The sequence below is a fragment of the Oncorhynchus mykiss genome, chromosome 8, assembly GCF_057628025.1.
Source record: "Oncorhynchus mykiss isolate SJ-2025 chromosome 8, ASM5762802v1, whole genome shotgun sequence".
In the NCBI taxonomy this organism is placed as follows: Eukaryota; Metazoa; Chordata; class Actinopteri; order Salmoniformes; family Salmonidae; genus Oncorhynchus; species Oncorhynchus mykiss.
This window is the reverse complement of record NC_143029.1, coordinates 12,598,147-12,618,200: the sequence shown is the minus strand read 5'-3', so window position 1 is coordinate 12,618,200 and position 20,054 is coordinate 12,598,147. Positions and strand designations below refer to the sequence as shown.

General features: G+C 43.7%; 1 protein-coding gene across 2 annotated transcripts in view; it reads right to left on the bottom strand.

Annotated features, from left to right (window-relative positions):
• Positions 1 to 20,054, bottom strand: part of LOC110529382 (apolipoprotein B-100) — a 78,645-nt gene that overhangs the window by 40,616 nt on the left and 17,975 nt on the right. For both annotated transcript variants that reach the window (XM_090242574.1, XM_036984766.2), the window contains exons 2-25: positions 9,969 to 10,229; positions 9,057 to 9,098; positions 8,743 to 8,855; positions 8,364 to 8,509; positions 8,068 to 8,215; positions 7,472 to 7,624; positions 7,129 to 7,253; positions 6,945 to 7,030; positions 6,419 to 6,860; positions 6,217 to 6,331; positions 5,969 to 6,115; positions 5,661 to 5,872; positions 5,348 to 5,543; positions 5,048 to 5,227; positions 4,718 to 4,921; positions 2,552 to 2,719; positions 2,224 to 2,429; positions 1,952 to 2,134; positions 1,710 to 1,840; positions 1,395 to 1,602; positions 1,123 to 1,295; positions 790 to 953; positions 595 to 704; positions 113 to 486 (exon numbers count right to left, since the gene is read on the bottom strand). In XM_090242574.1, coding sequence (XP_090098700.1) covers positions 113 to 486; positions 595 to 704; positions 790 to 953; positions 1,123 to 1,295; positions 1,395 to 1,602; positions 1,710 to 1,840; positions 1,952 to 2,134; positions 2,224 to 2,429; positions 2,552 to 2,719; positions 4,718 to 4,921; positions 5,048 to 5,227; positions 5,348 to 5,543; positions 5,661 to 5,872; positions 5,969 to 6,115; positions 6,217 to 6,331; positions 6,419 to 6,860; positions 6,945 to 7,030; positions 7,129 to 7,253; positions 7,472 to 7,624; positions 8,068 to 8,215; positions 8,364 to 8,509; positions 8,743 to 8,855; positions 9,057 to 9,098; positions 9,969 to 10,023 — 4,081 coding nt within the window. In that variant the 5' untranslated portion in view covers positions 10,024 to 10,229. The remainder of the gene's footprint in view (positions 1 to 112; positions 487 to 594; positions 705 to 789; positions 954 to 1,122; positions 1,296 to 1,394; positions 1,603 to 1,709; positions 1,841 to 1,951; positions 2,135 to 2,223; positions 2,430 to 2,551; positions 2,720 to 4,717; positions 4,922 to 5,047; positions 5,228 to 5,347; positions 5,544 to 5,660; positions 5,873 to 5,968; positions 6,116 to 6,216; positions 6,332 to 6,418; positions 6,861 to 6,944; positions 7,031 to 7,128; positions 7,254 to 7,471; positions 7,625 to 8,067; positions 8,216 to 8,363; positions 8,510 to 8,742; positions 8,856 to 9,056; positions 9,099 to 9,968; positions 10,230 to 20,054) is intronic.

The window sequence follows — 20,054 nt, the reverse complement described above, 5'->3', positions numbered from 1 at the left end:
TACAACACAGAAGGAACAATGATTGATTATTGCACAACTAAACATGTTCCAGATGGTGTAATTCTCTATTATTTACAAAGGCATTAGAAAATGTCTGGAGGTGGAGCACTACCTTCAATCTTGATGCACAGGAGTTCCATTGAGCAGCTGCCTGTCACATCAAACTTGGCAGAATAGCTTGGTGTCTCAGCGGCATCTTTGCCAGCAGACACTGAGCCCTCCAAGTTGTAGAAGTTGCTCTTCACTTTTGTGGACAGCTGAGCTTTTCCAAAGAGGGGCACAAACACATCAAGGGTCTCTGGGATGAAAAGCTCAGGGATCGGGATCTCCATGGATGCAATGTCCAGGCCAAGCAGGGGCAGAGCCAGGTGTGGTGTGGTCAGTGCAGCTGGGAAGTTCAGCTCCTCAGATGATTTTCCACCAAGAGGCAGGGGAATGGCGATGAAGATACGCTCATTGCTGAAGTGGTAAGCAGCTGTGGCCTCACTGTTTAAGAAAATTATATTTAATCATTAATTAATCATGGAATCAAAAATAATCAGTTAATGTATTGATAGAAAATGATTCTTATGGTAGTTGATTGATGTAACTTACGCATTCAGGAACAGTTTCTCAGGCAGAGTCATCTCCGGCATCTCAGGGACTCTCAGGTTCTGCATGTATGGGATATCAGCAGCATATTTCTCCAGGTAGTTGTTGGTTTCCTGTAATATGAATATATAGTCATATATTAAGTTCAGAGTGGACAAAATAGTGATCAGACGATAAGTATTTTTTTTAAAGTATTACCTCCACAGACTTGGTGAGGATGTGACGGACCTTCATGTCAGTCTGGCCCACCTGCTGATCAAGAACATCACTGACCATCTTCTGGAATGCCTCGGCATAAGGGTGGATGTTCTGGATCTCAGAGTTCATGTCAGACTTGACCTCAGCCACAATCTTCTCGTCATCTACAAAGTAGGAGAAATTCATTGTAAATTAAATGACATTTTAATGACTTTCCCATGGATACTTGACATTTAAAGCCTGGCAAAGCTCTCAGAAACGTACAGTTAAAGTTGATCAAGAAGCTAAACAATTTATCGTACAAAGGTTGGTCGATATTGAAAGCCTGCATACCATATTTTAGGGTGATCTTTTGCACTGAGGTGGTCTCTGGGAGCTTGATGTCACTCTCAAGCTCAAGTTCCAGTTCCTCACCACGCTTCACGTTGGCTGTAACTGTGGCGTCCGCCTTGATTGAAGGGACAAGCAGCTGCACCTGTAGCATAGCATCCTTCATGGCCTCAATTCTGCAAAGAAAACAATTAGTAATTTGGAATTTGGAAGAAAGGAAAGACAGAAGAAACCAAAACAGGGAAGTACTTTGTGGGGTAGCATTGTCAGCTTACTTAGCGCGGCCAACCAGCGACAGCTGAGGGATGTTCTTGTTGATGAGGTCAAAGGAGATGGAGTGTATTCCATTGCCCTTGGTGTTGCCATCAACAACGCCCAGTCTGATTCCGGCCTCCAAGTCAAAGTCAGGGATCTGGATGTCGGTGGTGAGGACATTCTTCCTCCTGTTGTACTTCACAGTGGCTGTGGCTGTGGGGTCAGCACCTGTGTCCAGGATAAACTGAATTAGTTAGTCACCAAGGAAAAGGTTGTACGTTAGAAATGGAGGGACTGTGTTACTCTAAAAGAGGGATTTTGTAACTTAGCTATACCTTCTGCCTTCAGGACCACCTTTACAGTGTCAACTTTCTGACGACCTTCTTCTCCCTCCCTGAGGAGTTCGTAGCCGATGGTGGCCGTGTATTCAGTGACATCCCCAGTGGGGTGGAGCTCCACAGCAAGCCTAAATAATTGTTTCATTTCCAAAAGTTATGGCTAAGATCAATTTCTACCTGAAAATAGGAAAACATAAATGGAGCATATTAAAATGTATTTGCATAGAACTAGTACTTACTTGCTATCTCCGGTAAAGGGGAAGTAGGGTGCAGTGTCATGGGAGCTAGCATCAGAGTACTGAAGGGTGGTGCAGTACTTCATACCAGCTAAGAATGGAGTGCACTCAGACACATCAATTCTGTCCTCTACCAGAGACGGGATGGGTTTCACTCCAGCAGAGGTCACTTCGAACAGCTTGTTGCTATAATAGGGGTCGTGGAAAGGAAATGTTTAGGCTCTGATAGATATATAGGTCATCAGGTATTATCTGAATGATACTCTGACACTTACGTGATGCTGATGAGCTTGGCAGGACCCTGAGGAGCAGGGATGGTCAGCTTGATCTGTTTGTCAGCCATGACGAGCTTAGCACTGAGCCCACTCTCGTGGTATAGGCTGGTATGCATCTCTAGGCCAGAGAGAAGGTACTCAGGAATGTGGGAACCAACCCGGGCCACAAACTCAATTCCAGCAGAGGGCATGAATGAGACCTCGCTCTGTGGGAAACGGATCAGTCCAAGTATATTATATAGATATGCAAAAAGACTGACCGACGTCACATGTATTAGGGTTACTACAAATAGAAAACAGATCAGTGAAAAGAAATATAAAAGTTTACCATGTCAGGTGTAATGTGCAGTCCTCCCTTGATGCCAGGGGTGAAGGTACCAGACAGGGCAATCTTCAGTGGCACACCAGTGGCAGTTGGCAGGAAGAATTCGTTATCCATGAAGATGTAATGGGCGAAGACTTCATTGTCAGCGTTGGTCATCAGTCCCTTCATCAGCTGTGGAACATGTACAGTTGAAGTCGGAAGTTGATTCACCTTAGCCAAATACTTTTAAACTCAATTTTTCATAATTCCTGACAAATTCCCTGTTTTAGGTCAATTAGGATCACCACTTTATTTTAAGAATGTGAAATGTCAGAATAATAGTAGAGAGAATTATTTATTTCAGCTTTTATTTCTTTCATCACATTCCCTGTGGGTCAGAAGTTTACATACACTCAATTAGTATTTGGTAGCATTTCCTTTAAATTGATCAACTTGGGTCAAAGGTTTTGGGTATCCTTCCACAAGTTTCCCACAATAAGTTTGGTGAATTTTGTCCCATTCCTCCTGACAGAGCTGGTGTAACTGAGTCAGGTTTGTAGGCCTCCTTGCTTGCACATGCTTTTTCAGTTCTGCCCACAAATGTTCTATAGGATTGAGGTCAGGTCTTTGTGATGGCCACTCCAAGACCTTGACTTTGTTGTCCTTAAGCTATTTTGCCACAACTTTGGAAGTATGCTTGGGGTCATTATCCATTTGGAAGACCCATTTGCGACCAAGCTTTAACTTCCTGACTGATGTCTTGAGATGTTGCCACATTTGTCCCCATGTGCAGTTGCAAACTGTAGTCTGGCTTTTTTATGGCGGTTTTGGAGCAGTGGCTTCTTCCTTGCTGAGTGGCCTTTCAGGTTATGTCGATATAGGACTCGTTTTACTGTGGATATAGATACGTTTGTACCTGTTCCCTCCAGCATCTTCACAAGGTCCTTTGCTGTTGTTCTGGGATTGATTTGCACTTTTCGCACCAAAGTACCTTCATCTCTAGGAGACAGAACACGTCTTTCTTGAGCGGAATGACGGCTGATTGGTCGCATGGTGTTTATACTTGCGTACTATTGTTTGTTACTATTGTTTGGACAGATGAACGTGGTACCTTCAGGAGTTTGGAAATTGCTCCCAAGGATGAACCAGACTTGTGGAGGTCTATAATTTTTTCTGAGGTGTTGGCTGATTTCTTTTGATTTTCCCATGATGTCAGGCAAAGAGGCACTGAGTTTGAAGGTAGGCCTTGAAATAGATAGATAGATAGATCTATAGATTCACAAGTACACCTCCAATTGACTCAAATTATGTAAAGTAGCCTATCAGAAGCTTCTAAAGCCATGACATCATTTTCTGGAATTTTCCAAGCTGTTTAAAGACACAGCCAACTTAGTGTATGTAACCTTCTGACCCACTGGAATCGTGATACAGTGAATTATAAGTTAAATAATCTGTCTGTAAACAATTGTTGGAAAAATTACTTGTGTCATGCACAAAGTAGATGTTCTCACCAACTTGCCAAACTATAGTTTGTTAACAAGAAATGTGTGGAGTGGTTGAAAAAACTTCCGACTTCAACTGTAGATTTCAGAGTTAGGGTAATTTACATTTTTGATCATTAAATGTCATTCTTGTCAGATTAATTCTCAACCCTCCTCACATTTTCATCCATCCATACGACCAGCACTGTTCTATTCTGACTGCACTAGACTCCAGACTTAAAGTAGAGACACTCCCTCCCTGGTTGAGAGTCAAACTTGATGAAGGTGGTCTTCTCTTACCTTGTTATTGATAATGTCACTGGTTAGTCTGACAGATTGGTCAATTATTAAACACTCTTGGCATGAAAGCAATACATTTTTCTAGTTTTCAACACCCACAGTGTTTGAGGACTGTACACAATGTTGAAGACTTGTTTGTTGTGCTACTTTGATTCCATTATGTGACCGCTATGCTCCCCTTATATACGGTGAGTTCCAGAAGTATTGGGACAGTGATATTTGCATCTGCATTGCTTGCTGTTTAGGGTTTTAGGCTGGGTTTCTGAACAGCACTTTGTAACATCGGCTGATGTAAAAAGGGCTTTATAAATACATTTGATTGATTGATTGATTAACCTATAGACTCAAAAACTATCTTTAATGTCTATGTGAATTGATAGTATTGCACTTTAATGTATCTTGTACATACATCTGTGGGGAACATCTTGAGTACGTTGTCAATCATCAGACCAGCAGAGTAGGCCATGTTCTCTAGCTCATTGGTCTTCAGGTATCCAAGTTCATTTCCCAGCAGTCTCAGGTAAATCATAGCCTCAGGGGACTCCTGAGCCTTCAGATCCCTGACCAGTCTGTTGAGGTTGCGGCCGATTTCTCTCACGATGTTCTGGGAAGCCTACAGAATATTTTTTTCAAGGAAAGAGACAGTTAGCTCATGCTACAATTAAATAACTAGGATTAAAATCACACTAATTAAAATGTTTGGTAAGGAAAGAGGAAGAAGTAGTATGGTTTTGAATACCTGTCTCTTCATTCTGTCTTTCTTCAGAGCGGGCATCATCCTCTTCATAACCTCATTGACCTGCAGGGGCATCTTGTCAGAAACGAAGTAGACGGCCTTTAGAACCGTGTCAGGGAAGAATCCGTTCTCTCCGAACAAAGCCTCAACAGTTGGCTCAAGTCCTTTGCCTTCCATGCCAACCTTACAAGTGAAGAGAATGTTCACCATGAGACTGATAGAAAAATAAGTGTATATTCTGTAAAAAATCTAACATAATCTCTATAAAAGGCTTAGGGAAACAAATTAAATAAAAAATATTACCTCCACCATGTCCACATTGTAGCCGAAGGCCTTCAGGGTCATCTCCAGCATGACTTCCTTGGGCAGATAGCTGGTGCCCTCAAAGAGCATATTTCCTTGCACAGATCCAATCATGTAGTTGCGGGAGAACTTGGTGGGATCCATGACAGTTCCAACCTCATTGTCCTGCAGGGCATCAAGAATCTTCTGTCTCAGCCTTTAATGGAAGGAATAATTTATTACATGGTCAGACCTATGATGAGGAGGGAACAACCAAACAGAATATTTCTGTTAGCTGAGGCAGTAAATACTGCAGATGATATCTCTCACGTACTCCTGGGTCTCCGCTGCTGTGGATGCCAGTATGTTAGTCAGGTGGGAGATGACAAAGCTCTTGGCCTGCTGGTCTTCTTCGATGGGCAGAGCGGCGGCCAGCTGAGCTAGTTCAGCAGGCTGGGGGTCCTTCATCAGCACCAGGTAGGCAGCAACGCGCTTCTGCAGGGGGCTAGCACCATTCAAAAGAGCCTGCATGAGCACCTCTCTGCCCTGTAAAGGAGAATGTGTATAACAGTACTGCAGTGAACGAAGAGTTGATGGTTTCCATATATATATTTTTAAGCTAATAGGATAAGAGTGAGTTACCTCCTCAGGGACAGGGGTCTGTTTGAATGCCTGAATGGCAGCCTGTTGGACTTCCAAGGAAGCGGCGGGCTCGTTTACACACTGGATCATAGCAGACTTCAGGGCAGGACTGGCGGCTCCCATGGCTGCAGCCATGTTACCAATAACCTGGGGAGCAGAAAGAAGCAAACATGAATTATTCTGATTCAAATTGTTGCTTGCTGTGTGAGTAAATCTGAAAAAGCTAAGAGGAGCAATGGAACATTCACCCTCAGGACCAGGAAGTTCTGCTCATTGTCACCGGTGCAGTCACCCAGCTGGGCAACAGCAAACTCAGCCACAGCCTCGATCTCAGGGGTCACTTTGCCCTCGGCCTTGTAGAACCTGATGAGGAACACATTGTCAGAATTTCATTGTCTGCATCTGCTCAGTTCAATTTAGAAAATATGTTGCTTTAAAATGTCTGTTTACCTCTTGACAACATTGCTCAGGGCATACAGGATAGGCTTGCTCTGCTTGTACCGTGCCATAGCCAGCATGTCGTTGACCAGGAGGGCAGAGGGGTTGGGGACCAGTCCCATAGCGAACACGATGGCATCAACCTCAAAGGCAGAGTTGTCAAAGGTCCTGAGGATCTGCATGATGGCACTGCTGCACTCTGGGGTACCGCACTGGGCCAGAACCTGGTAGGTCAGGGGTCCGGATACCTTCAGGGCCTCGGGGATAGCAGGGCTCAGGGTCTCAGCCTTCATTCCACGGACCATGCTCACAAGCTGCTGGAAGAGGTGGGCTCGCTTCTCACCGTTGGACAGAGTGGCCAGTTCCCTCAGGACAGCCAAAGGAGCATCCTTGTCCTGAACAACGCTCTTGTCCTCATCAGCCTCCATTGGCAGACCCTTGAGGTTGGCCACATCTGCAGGAAGATAAAGTCAGTTTTGACACTGAAATCCTGTTTCAATCATCTTCATAATTAGAATGCAATGTAAGGGATACTTACTGTGGTCAAAAACTCTCTCATTGTATGTGGAAACCTCTAGCAGAGTCAGGAACTGCTTGCCAACGTTGGTAACTCCATACTCTCCCCTGTGGAAAGCCAAAGAGATGATAAAGACTTATGCAACATCTCTTAACATTGCAGGTGTGTATTTCATAAAACATTATAGGCATAATGTTTTACACACTTGTGAGAGAAAGGCACCAGGATGTGGTTCTCAGTGCAGGCACCAGAGATCATGTGCTTCTTGTCATTGTCAAACTTGTAGTTGCAGGTCTGGGAGCTTCTGATCAGCTGAGCAAGAGGATAGTGCTGTAGGAGGAGAAATTATTATTGTTTAGGTTTTCTTGGAAAGGAGTTAAAAAGTGAATTAGGAGTAATATTAGTTTTCATTTCAGCTACTGGAGCAGAGAAAGATAAGTACTTTAAAGGGTTTTTGGAAAGGAGTTAAAAAGTGAATTAGGATTAATAAATGATTTAGGGTGTATTTCAGAATCTAACCAGCATCTTTTACTGTCTTGCAGTCTTACCATGCCAGAGATGAGGGCCAGGGGGCTGGTGTGGTCCCTCTGGGGGATGAAGTGGTCGCATTTGGACAAGTCCCTGTTGAGAGAGATGTCAGTAGCGATGTTCTCCATGGCATTGACTTTGTAGTTGGTCTTGCACATGCCATGGATGGTGGGCTGAGGAGAAATTCAATGATCCTTGTCATATTTTAATAAATATAAATACTGATTTATGTTTTCTGAAAAACTGAATGTGAGAAATTGCTCTCTGCAGAGCCATGAATATAATTTTCTTTGCTAGTCTTGTACCTTGTAGTGCATCATGTCGGCGTGCCAACAGTACTGCATACCCTTTCATTTATTATTGCTTTATTACACAATAATGACATTTTTCTTTCTTGGATTCACTAAAACAAGCACCAATATGTACCATTGTTTACCAGGTAGTTTCCAGTTGTATTGAATAATATGGAGTAATAAGGTACACACTGTTAGTAATAAAGTACCCATTAGAGTAATAAAGTACTCAATACGAAATTACTTGCTCATATCACTGAAACTACACTGTAATACAAAGTGTGTAGTTATGATTAGGGTGTTTTCTGAGACGATCAACATACCATTTTCTTGTTGTTCTCCTCTTCCAGCAGGGGCACGGCAAGAGCAGAGACGATACCTCTCTTAATGTTCAAGATGGTCACGGACTCATCCTCCTCAGGGTACAGTTTCACATCATACACTCCCTCAACCACAAACTTCAGAGGATGTCTGAGCAGGGAGAGAGAAGTGAAAGGTTGGTTACCAGTTGTTAATTCCAAATTACAATGTGCTTAATAGAAGAGAGGACAAGGAATTTTTAACAAATATTGGGGACAAGGGTTGGGTTAGGGCATTTGTGACAGCCTTGGGGTCTTACTTCTCCATGGCAGCAGCGAAGGTATCAGATCCGGGGGCAGGTCCGAACACAGGTTTGCCCTCTGCGTCCATATCAACAACCTCACTCAAGCTACAGCCTGTGGTGCGCAGGATGTAGCTGCAAGACTGAGGAACTTCAATCTCGACCTGTAGGGGGAGACAAAGAGGTCACAATGTTTACTAATTCTGCAAACATAGGAGACAGGACAGCATGATAACTTGAGGGATACCCTATGTGACTAGAACACGCTAGCTTGTGTTCAAATTTGCTAGAAATTGCTGTCGTTGTCTCATTGCAAACAATGACATTCAGTTTTTTCATGAGTCACCAGTATGTACACAGCTTAACTTTTATGTTAATGTTATATTGATGGGCTTACCTTGCAAGAGGCCTTTGGTCCGTTCCTGAGGTTGGAAGCTCCATTCACGGCATTCAGGGACTCTGCTTCATATTGGTATTCATATTTGTGAAGGCTCTTGTACCTTTTTGCCACTAGGGGGGAGGACAGAAATATATCGCAAAGTTAACACAGATAGTTAATTATATTCCAAACAAGCTCATCTACTACTGCTTAACACATAGAATTGGACTCTTTATTGATCTCGCTAGTAATCGTTGGGTGTGCGTCCGAGGGCAAAAAATAGCCTGCTTTCTGTTAGAGCTAAAACGAAGCCTTTGGGATTTTTCACTTACATAAGCATGTGGGATTTTCTTCTTCAGCATTGTCTTGGGCATCTGCAAGGGAAAGATGCATAAGTACGTGTCTTTTGAAATACAATGTATTTGAAAATGGGACTAGCGACTGTCTTGCTTATTAGTCTATGAAAAATGTTAAAGGAGATATTGGCCTGATCATTTTAAAAGCAGACAATTCCAATGTGCTACCACTCCTTTAACCTTTAAAATGTACAATATTTGATGCACATTTCTGTAAAAGAATGTAATACATCTTTCTTAAATGTGTGGTGTAAAATGTTGGGATTTGGAAGAGGGGCAGAAGATGAGGAAAGTTGGAAAGGGTTATATAGGGCAGGGGGGCGGCAACAGTGAGGGATTACTTTTGGCCCCCAAAGTTTTTTTGTTAAATTGTTGTTGTTTTGTTTTGTCATAAAAGCCTGTAAAATCAACAGGAATTCAGAGAAAAATTCGCTACATTTAGGAAATCTGTTCGAAGTATTCCCACAAATTAAAAAAAAGAGACGTATGTGATCGTGACTCAATGTAATCGAGATATAAAAGGTATTCTTATTTTGCAAATACAATATCTTTTTGGCCTTAGTTGTGGTCAATTTGCAGTGTACAAATGATTATAACTGTGTTCCTGACCATCCGCTCTGACAAAAATCGGCCTGCGGCTGAATATAGGTGCCTACCCCTGATATAGGGTAATGTAAGATGCTTCTACTTTGTGATGTGATATCTTAACATTTCAATACATACAACATTTCATACAAAATATGTTTATTTGACATCAATTTGGCATCTGTTGAAAACTATAAACGTCTCCAAATTAAAACATATGATAAGTGTTACAAAAACCCTTTTCCATAGACAGTTAAACAACCACGTTTTCCAGAAGCAGGGAAAGGTCAGAAAGATACTTACAGGCCAAGGCAAGGGTGCTCAGAAGTAGCAAAAGGCAGAGCTTTGCGTCCCCCATGATGGGTTCGTTGAAGCTCTTTCCTTAAGGTTTGAGAGGTCTCAGTCAAGACTGATTCCTAAACCCCAGCACAATGTTTTTATACCCCGAGAGACGGGAGGGGTTGGTGGGAGTCACAGACAGTACTGATGTCCCTGCTCCAAAGTCCATCCCACCCATCCCTTTGGAGGGACACAGGCGAGTGGTTGTTCATGGATTCCAAGCATCTGTAAACGTTATCCATTAGTCATATATATTATTTTGTTAATCACATAGATTTAAGCAGATATAATGATACAGTGACAAGACATTTATTTTGTTTGTTCCCCCCCCCCCCCCCAACAATCACACACAACTTCTTTCCACAACATAATGCCTATGTTTTTAAGTACATACTGGTATATGGCTACATTGAACTTGTTTTTATTCAATCTCTTTGTATTCTGTGCTTTTTTATATACATCAGTGTTTAGAAATGTCCTTGTTTTTGAAAGAAAAGCACATTTTTTGTCCATTAAAATAACATCAAATTGATCAGAAATACAGTGTAGACATTGTTAATGTTGTAAATGACTATTGCAGCTGGAAACGACAGATTTTGTTATGGAATATCTACATAGGCGTACAGAGGCCCATTGTCAGCAACCATCATTCCTGTGTTCCAATGGCACGTTGTGTTAGCTAATCCAAGTTTATCATTTAAAAGGCTAATTGATCATTGGAAAACCCTTTTGCAATTATGTTAGCACAGCTGAAAACTGTTGTCACACCCTGATCTGTTTCACCTGTCTTGTGATTGTCTCCACCCCCTTCAGGTGTTGCTTATTTCCCTGGTGTATATATCCCTATGTTTTCTGTCTCTCTGTGCCAGTTCGTCTTGTATGCCTTTCAAGTCAACCAGTGGTTTCCCTGTACTCCTGCTTCTATTATCTTTTGCTAGTCCTCACGGTTTTTGACCCTTGCCTGTTATCTGGACTCTGTACCCGCCTGCTTGACCATTCTGCCTGCCCTGACCTCGAGCCTGCCTGCAGCTCTGTACCTCCTAGACTCTGAACTGGTTTTGACCTTTTGCCTGTCCACGACCATTCTCTTGCCTTCCCCTTTTGGATTGTTTAATAAATATCAAGACTCAAACCATCTGCCTCCCTTGTCTGCATCTGGGTCTCGCCTTGTGCCCTTATAGTTGTACTGATTAAAAAGCAATAAAACTGGCCTTCTATAGACTAGTTGAATATCTGGAGCATCGCATTTGTGGGTTTGATTACAGGCATAAAATGGCTTTCTTCAAAAGTACTTTCTTCTGAAACACGTCTGTCTATTCTTGTTCTGAGAAATGAAGGCTATTCCATGTGAGAAATTGCCAAGAAACTGAAGATCTTGTACAACGCTGTGTACTACTACTAACCAGAATAGAAAGAGGAGTGGGAGGCCCTGGTGCACAACTGAGCAAGAGGACAAGTACATTAGAATGGCTAGTTTGAGAAACAGATGCCTCACAAGTCCTCAACTGGCAGCTTTATTAAATAGTACCTGCAAAACACCAGTCTCAACGTTAACCTCACTAGGGTAGGGGGCACTATTTTCACCTCCGGATGAAAAGCGTGCCCAAAGTAAACTGCCTGTTACTCAGGCCCAGAAGCTAGGATATGCATACAATTGGTAGATTTGGATAGAAAACACTCTAAAGTTTCCACAACTGTTCAAATAATGTATGTGAGTATAATAACAGAACTGATATGGCAGGCTAAAACCTGAGAAAAATCTATCCAGGAAGTGGGATTTTTTTTATGTTTGTAGTTTTCCATTGACTGCCTGTACAGATTGCATTGACTTAGGACTCAAATTGCACTTCCTATGGCTTCCACTAGATGTCAACAGTCTTTAGAAATTCTTTCAGGCTTGTATTCTGAAAAATGAGGGAGTAAGACCACTCTGAATGAGTGGACACTGCAGTGTCCCAGAGGTTTTTCACGCTCACGACCGAGAGCGCGTCTTTCTTGTTTTCCTTTTATATTGACAAAGCTTTTGTCCGGTTGAAATATTATTGATAATTATGACTAAAAACAACCTGAGGATTGATTATAAACATTGTTTGACATGTTTCTACGAACTTTACTGATACTTTTCGGATTTTTTGTCTGCCTGTTGTGACTGCCTTTGAGCCTGTGGATTACTGAACAAAACGCGTGAACAAAACAGAGGTTTTTGGATATAAAGAGGGACTTTATCGAACAAAACAAACATTTACTGAGTAAATGGGAGTCTTGTGAGTGCAACCATATGAAGATCATCAAAGGTAAGTGATCGCTATTTCTGACTTGTGTAACTCCTCTACTTGGCCTGTTTGTAATGATTTGTCTGCTGGCCGCTGTGCTCAGATGATCGCATGGTATGCTTTCGCTGTAAAGCCTTTTTGAAATCTGAGAGGTTAACAGTGAAGAGGAGACTCCGGGATGCTGACCTTATAGGCAGAGTTCCTCTGTCCAGTGTCTGTGTTATTTTGCCCATCTTAATCTTTTCTTTTTATTGGCCAGTCTGAGATATGGCTTTTTCTTTGCAACTCTGCCTAGAAGGCCAGCAGAGGTAACTCTGGATCTTCCTTTCCTGTGGTGGTCGTCATGAGAGCCAATTTCATGATAACGCTTGATGGTTTTTGCGACTGTACTTGAAGAAACGTTCAAAGTTTTCCGAATATACTGACCTTAATTTCTTAAAACAATACTGTTGTTTCTCTTTGCTTATTTGAGCTTTTTGACATAACATGGTCTTGCTCTTTTACCAAATAGGGCTATCTTCAAATGTTATTGGTCACATACAGTACACATTGTAGCAGGCTCAAGGGTGTGGGGATTCCACGTCACCAAGTTCAATAACCAGAATGCAAATGGAGAATTTATTAGGAATATTTGCACACGGTGGGAAAGGGGGGGGCCCCAGCAACCAGTTCACAACGGGTAATGGTACAGATAATTCTCCCGCTTCTCACACTCTCCATGACACGCATTTCCCTCTCGGTCCTCTCCCTCTTTGTGCAGCCTGCTTCTTCTTTTATCCCTAAGCACTCAATGGCTTAATGATCCACCAGCTTGCCTAATTGGGGCAGGAAGTCCATATAAGGCTTGGAGGTGGAGCCAGCGGGCTGCAAGATATCTTCCTTTAATCACCACTGTCCTTGTTCCGTGACATCCAAACCAGTGGTGCATGGTCCACCACGAGGGTAAAGTGTCGTCCCAATAAGTAATATTTCAGCATCTCCAGCACTCACTAGGCATTATTTCTCCACAGTGGAATATCTTTGTTCTCGCAGCAACAGCTTCCTGCTAATGCATACGACTGGATATTCCTCACGTTCTTGTAGCTGTGATAAGATAGCACCCACCCCTGTTTCGGGTGCATCGGTCTGTACCACCAGGGGTTTGGAGAAGTCCGGGGTCACCAGCATGGGTCCAGAACACAGGGCTCCCTTTAGTTCCTGGAAGGCTTTCTCCGTCTCCTCGGTCCACGTCACCTGGGCGGACAGACGGCTCCTGGTCAGATCTGTCAGGGGGCTGGCTAGGGAGGCAAAGTGGGGGATAAATCTCCGGTAGTAACTAGTCAACCTCACAAACGTGCGTATCTGCTTCTTGGTGAGGGGGCAGGGCCAGTCCCAAATCGCCTCATCACCTGGGGTTTTACACATTCCCTCCTGATCATGTAGCCCAGGTACTCAGTCTCCCACAGGCCGAGCTGACATTTCCTCGGGTTAGCTGTTAGCCCCGCCCCTTGTAAGGTCTGCAATACCGAGCTCACCTGGTTTAGATGGGTCTCCCACTCGCTCCCATGGATTACAATATCATTGAGTTAGGCCGCTGCATACTCATGATGGGGACGGAGAACCCGGTCCATCAACCTCGAAGGTGGGCGGGGCCCCGTGCAACCCAAAGGGCAGCTTCCTGTAGTGGAAAAGCCCGTCCGGGGTGGTGAAAGCGGTCCCTAGCCATTCTATTAGTTAATCAATTCATGGCATGGGGTAGGCATTGAACTTTGAGATTCATTTAACTTTCTAAAATCATTACAGAAGTGAATGGTGCCATCTGGTTTCGGCATCAATGCTATGGAGCTAAACCACTCACTATTAGACTCTTCGATGATTCCAGCATTCCATCATAGCTTTTACCTCGGTCCTAACGGCCTTTCTCCTTGCTTCTGGTATGCGGTAGGGTTTCAACTTCACCCTTTTCCCGGGTTCGGTGAGGAAGCTGTGCTGTACCAGATCGGTGTGTACCGGTTCACTGGAGAACACATCCTGGTTTCGGCCAACCAACTCCGTCAGCTCCTGCTTCTGTGCTTGGCTCAGCTGCTCCTCCAGTGGCACCTCCGCTGGCTTGGTCTCTGTGGTAGCCTTCTTTGGGGGAATAGAGGAGAGTACATCACGTGCATTACATTTCTATAACACATTCACATGGTAAATCTGGGTCAGATCCCTACATACTGGCTGTCTGACCCAATAATTAACTTCACCCACTTTCTCAAGGACTTCATATGGCCCGTTCCATCGGGCCAAAAACATACATTCTGAGGTGGGAACCAAAACCAACACTTTGTCTCCTGGCTGGAAGTCTCTTCGTTGTGTCCCTCTGTTGTACACGCGCTTGGGCATCCTGTAACTCCAGCATGCATTTCCGTACCAGGGGCCACAGCGTTGCCATCCGGTCTCATGTCTTCCACGTGTTCCACCATGGTTTGATGGGGCGACGGCTGCTATTCCCAGGCTTCTTTAACCACAACCAGCAGTCCTCGGGGTCGTCTCCCGTACAGGAGTTCAAAGGGAGAGAACCCTGTTGAAGCTTGGGGCACTTCTCGGATCGAGAACATCAGGTAGGGTACTAGCTGATCCCAATTCCTTCCGTCCACCTCCATTACCTTCTTTGGCATCTGCTTTAGGGTTCTATTGAATCTTTCCACCAATCCACTGGGTTATATTCATTAGTTTGCAGAGATCCTTCATGATTCGGGACATGAACTGGGTTCCCTGGTCGGTTAATATCTCGTCGGGGATGCCGACTCGGGAGAATAACTCACATGCGATTCCCTTGGTAGCCATGGTGCGCAGGGGAATGGCTTCTGGGTACCTGGTGGCATAATCCAGCATCACTAGGATGTATTGGTGCCCTCGGTTGCTCTTGGGTAGAGGTCCCACTAGGTCCATTGCGATCCTGCTGAAAGGATGGGTAGGGGTATTAAGGGCCTGCGAAAGTGCGGTTTTGGCGCCACCTGCTGGCACTCCGGGCAACTGCGGCAGTTTCCCCCACTGCAAGATATCTTCCTTCAATCACCACTCCCCTCAACTCTCCCTGCCATCTGCCACAACATATTTAGCAGATGTTATTGAGGGTGTAGCTAAATACTTGTGTCCTAGCGCCAACAGTGCAGTAGTATTGAACAATTCACAACAATAAACACGAATCTAAAAGTAAAAGAATGGAAATAAGAAATATATAAATATTAGATTGAGCAATGTCGGTTGGCATTAACTGTAATACATTAGAATAGAATAGAATATAATAGTATATACATATGAGATGAGTAACGCCGTATGTAAACATTATTAAAGTGACTAGTTTTTCATTATTAAAGTGGCCAGTGATTCCAAGTCGATGTATATAGGGCAGCAGCCTCTAAGGTGCAGCGTTGCATAACCGGGTGAAAGCCGGCTAGTGATGGCTATTTAATGGTCTGATGGCCTTGAGATAGAAGCTGTTTATCAGTCTCTCGGTCCCAGCGTTGATGTACCTGTACTGACCTCGCCTTCTTGACGATAGCGGGGCGAACAGGCCGTGGCCAGGGTGGTTGATGTCCTTAATGATCTTTTTGGCCTTCCTGTGACACCGGGTGCTGTAAGTGTCCTGGAGGGCAGGTAGTTTGCCTCCGGTGATGCGTTGGGCAGACCGCACCACCCTCTGGAGGGCACTGTGGTTGCGGGGGGTGCAGTTGACGTACCAGGCGGTGATAGAGCCCGACAGGAGGCTCTCAATTCTGCATCTGTAAAAATTTGTGAGGGTTTTAGGGGCCAAGCCAAACTTTTTGTGCCTTCTTCACCAGGCTGTCTGTATGGGAGGACCATTTCAGATCGTCAGTGATGTGTACACCGAGGAACTTGAAGCTTTACACCTTCTCCATTGTGGTCCCGTCGATGTGGATAGGTGGCGTTACTGTTTCCTGAAGTCCACGATCAGCTCCTTTGTTTTGTTTACGTTGAGTGAGAGGTTATTTTCCTGGCACCACTCTCCCAGGGCCCTCACCTCCTCCCTGTAGGCTGTCTCGTCATGCCTACTACTGTTGTGTCGTATGCAAACTTGGTGATTGAGTTGGAGGCATGCATGGCAACGCAGTCATGGGTGAACAGGAGGGGGCTGAGCATACACCCTTGTGGGGCCCCTGTGTTGAGGGGGGGGGGGGGGGGTTCAGACCCAGGGCCCAAGCTTAATGATGAGCTTGGAGGATACTATGGTGTTGTTCATTGACTATAGCTCAGCATTCATAATTTTTACATAGGTATTCCTCTTGTCCAGATGGGATAGGGTAGTGTGATTGCATCGTCTGTGGATCTATTCTGGCGGTAAGCAAATTTAATGGGTCTAGGGTGACAGGTAAGGTAGAGGTGATATGATCCTTAACTAGACTCTCAAAGCACTTCATGATGACAGAAGTGAGTGCTACGGGGCAATAGTCATTTAGTTAACTTTGCTTTCTTGGGTACAGGGACAATGGAGGACATCTTGAAGCAAGTGGGGACAGCAGACTGGGATAGGGAGAGATTGAATATGTCCGTAAACATTCCAGCCTGCTGGTTTGCACATGCTCTGAGGACACGGCTAGGGATGCCACCTGGGCCGGCAGCCTCCCGAGGATTTTACACGCTTAAATGTCTTACTCATGTCAGCCACAGAGAAGAGCCCATTGTCCTTGGTAGTTGGCCGCGCCGGTGGCAGTGTATTATCCTCAAAGTGGGCGAAAAAGGTGTTTAGCTTGTCAGGAAGCAAGACGTCGGTATCCGCGAAGTGGCTGGTTTTCCCTTTGTAGTGCGTGATTGTCTGTAGACCCTGTCACATGCGTTTCGTGTCTGAGCTGTTGAATTGCGACTCCACTTTGTCTCTGTACTGACATTTTGCCTGTTTGATTGCCTTACGGAGGGAATAACCACACTTTTTGTATTCGGCCATATTCCCAGTCACCTTGCCATGGTTGAATGCAATGGTTTGCGCTTTCAGTTTTGTGCGAATGCTGCCATCTATCCACAGTTTCTGGTTTGGGTAGGTTTTAATAGTCACAATGGGTACAAATTATCCTATACACTTCCTGATGAACTCAGTCACCATATCTGTGTATTCATTGATGTTATTCTCAGAGGCTACCCAGAACATATCCCAGTCCGCGTGATCAAAACAATCTTGAAGCATTGTTTCCGATTGGTCAGACCAGCGTTGAATGGACCTTAGCACAGGTACTTCCTGTTTGAGTTTCTGTCTATAGGAAGGGAGGAGCAAAATGCAGTCGTGATCAGATTTGCCAAAGGGAGGGCGGGGGAGGGCCTTGTAGGCATTTCGAAAAGTTGAGTAGCAGTGGTCCAATGTTTTTCCAGATTGAGTACTACAGTCAATGTGTTTGTAGAACTTCTGTAGCGTTTTCCTCAAATTTGCTTTGTTAAAATCCCCAGCTACAATAAATGCGGCCTCAGGATATGTGGTTTCCAGTTTGCATAAAGTCCAGTGTAGTTATTTGAGAGCCGTCGTGGTATCGGCTTGAGTGGGAATATACACAGCTGTGACTATAACCAAAGATAATTATCTTGGGAGGTAATACGTTCTGCATTTGATCGTGAGGTATTCTTGGTCAGGTTAACAAATGAGTAGTTCTGAGAGTTCTTTATTCCTGTCTGCACAAAGAACCCAGCTCGTTGTATGGACGGGGACAGTATATCCAGAGAGAGGCATGTTTCCGTGAAACAGAGTATGTTATAATCCCTGATGTCTCTCTGGAAAGAGATCCTCGCCCTGAGCTCGTCTACTTCATTATCCAGAGACTGAACATTAGTGAGTAATATATTTGGAAGCGGTGGATGGTGTGCACGCCTACTGAGTCGGACTAGATAGTCGACTCCGAATACCTCTTCTCTGCCGGTGGTGTTATGGAGAAGCCTCTGGAATAAATTCAATTGCCCCGGGGGTTATGAACTAAGGATCCAATTCGGGTAAGTCATATTCCTGGTCGTGATGCTTGTGAGTTACCGCCGCTCTAATATCCAAAAGTTATTTCCTGCTGTATGTAATAAAACCAAAAAAATCTGGGCTAATAATATAAGAAATAACACACAGATAAATATTGCAAAGCTGCTTAGGAGCTAGAAGCAGAGCTGCCATATCTGTTGGTGCCATCTGTCCAGAGTCCAGGTTGAATCTTCTGTAAACACCCATACCTTGTCACAACACAACTGATTGGCTCAAACGCATTAAGAAGGAAAGAAATTCCACAAATGAACTTTTAACAAGGCACACCTGTTAATTGAAATGCACTACCTCATGAATCTGGTTAAGAGAATGCCAAGAGTGTGCAAAGCTGTCATCAAGGCAAAGGGTGGCTATTTGAAGAATCTCAAATATAAAATATATTTCGATTTGCTTAACACTTTTTTGGTTACAACATGATTCCATATGTGTTATTTCATAGTTTTGAAGTCTTCAATATTATTCTACAATGTAGAAAATACAAAACAATAAAGAAAAACCCTGGCATGAGTAGGTGTGTCCTAACCTTTGACTGGTACTGTATATATATAAAAAATATATATATTTATATTTAATAGAAACAAGATGTGCAATCATAATTCGTTCTAAATATACATTATTTATGAATATTTATGCATTATATATTCTTAATTTGATTCATGCAATAAATCTGTACACATTTCTAACACAAAATGTAAAAAACTAGGAGCAGATCATTTTGTTGCCTTGGTTACACAGCTATCAATGCATTTTACTTACATACAGTGGGGCAAAAAAAGTATTTAGTCAGCCACCAATTGTGCAAGTTCTCCTACTTAAAAAGATGAGAGAGACCTGTAATTTTCATCATAGGTACACTTCAACTATGACAGACAAAATGAGAAAAAAAATTCCAGAAAATCACAATGTAGGATTTTTAATGAGTTTATTTGCCAATTATGGTGGAAAATAAGTATTTGGTCAATAACAAAAGTTTATCTCAATACTTTGTCATTGCCAACAAAGGGTATATAACAGAGGTCAAAGGTTTTCTGTAAGTCTTCACAAGGTTTTCACACACTGTTGCTGGCATTTTGGCCCATTCCTCCATGCAGATCTCCTCTAGATCAGTGATGTTTTGGGGCTGTTGCTGGGCAACACGGACTTTCAACTCCCTCCAAAGATTTCCTATGGGGTTGAGATCTGGAGACTGGCTAGGCCACTCCAGGACCTTGAAATGCTTCTTACGAAGCCACTCCTTCGTTGCCCGGGCGGTGTGTTTGGGATCATTGTCATTCTGAAAGACCCAGCCACGTTTCATCTTCAATGCCCTTGCTGATGGAAAATCTCACGATACATGGCCCCATTCATTCTTTCCTTTACACGGATCAGTCGTCCTGGTCCCTTTGCAGAAAAACAACCCCAAAGCATGATGTTTCCACCCCCATGCTTCACAGTAGGTATGGTGTTCTTTGGATGCAACTCAGCATTCTTGGTCCTCCAAACACGACGAGTTGAGTTTTTACCAAAAAGTTATATTTTTGTTTCATCTGACCATATGACATTCTCCCAATCTTCTTCTGGATCATCCAAATGCTCTCTAGCAAACTTCAGACGGGCCTGGACATGTACTGGCTTAAGCAGTGGGACACATCTGGCACTGCAGGATTCAGGAGTCCCTGGCGGCGTAGTGTGTTACTGATGGTAGGCTTTGTTACTTTGGTCCCAGCTCTCTGCAGGTCATTCACTAGGTCCCCCCGTGTGGTTCTGGGATTTTTGCTCACCGTTCTTGTGATCATTTTGACCCCA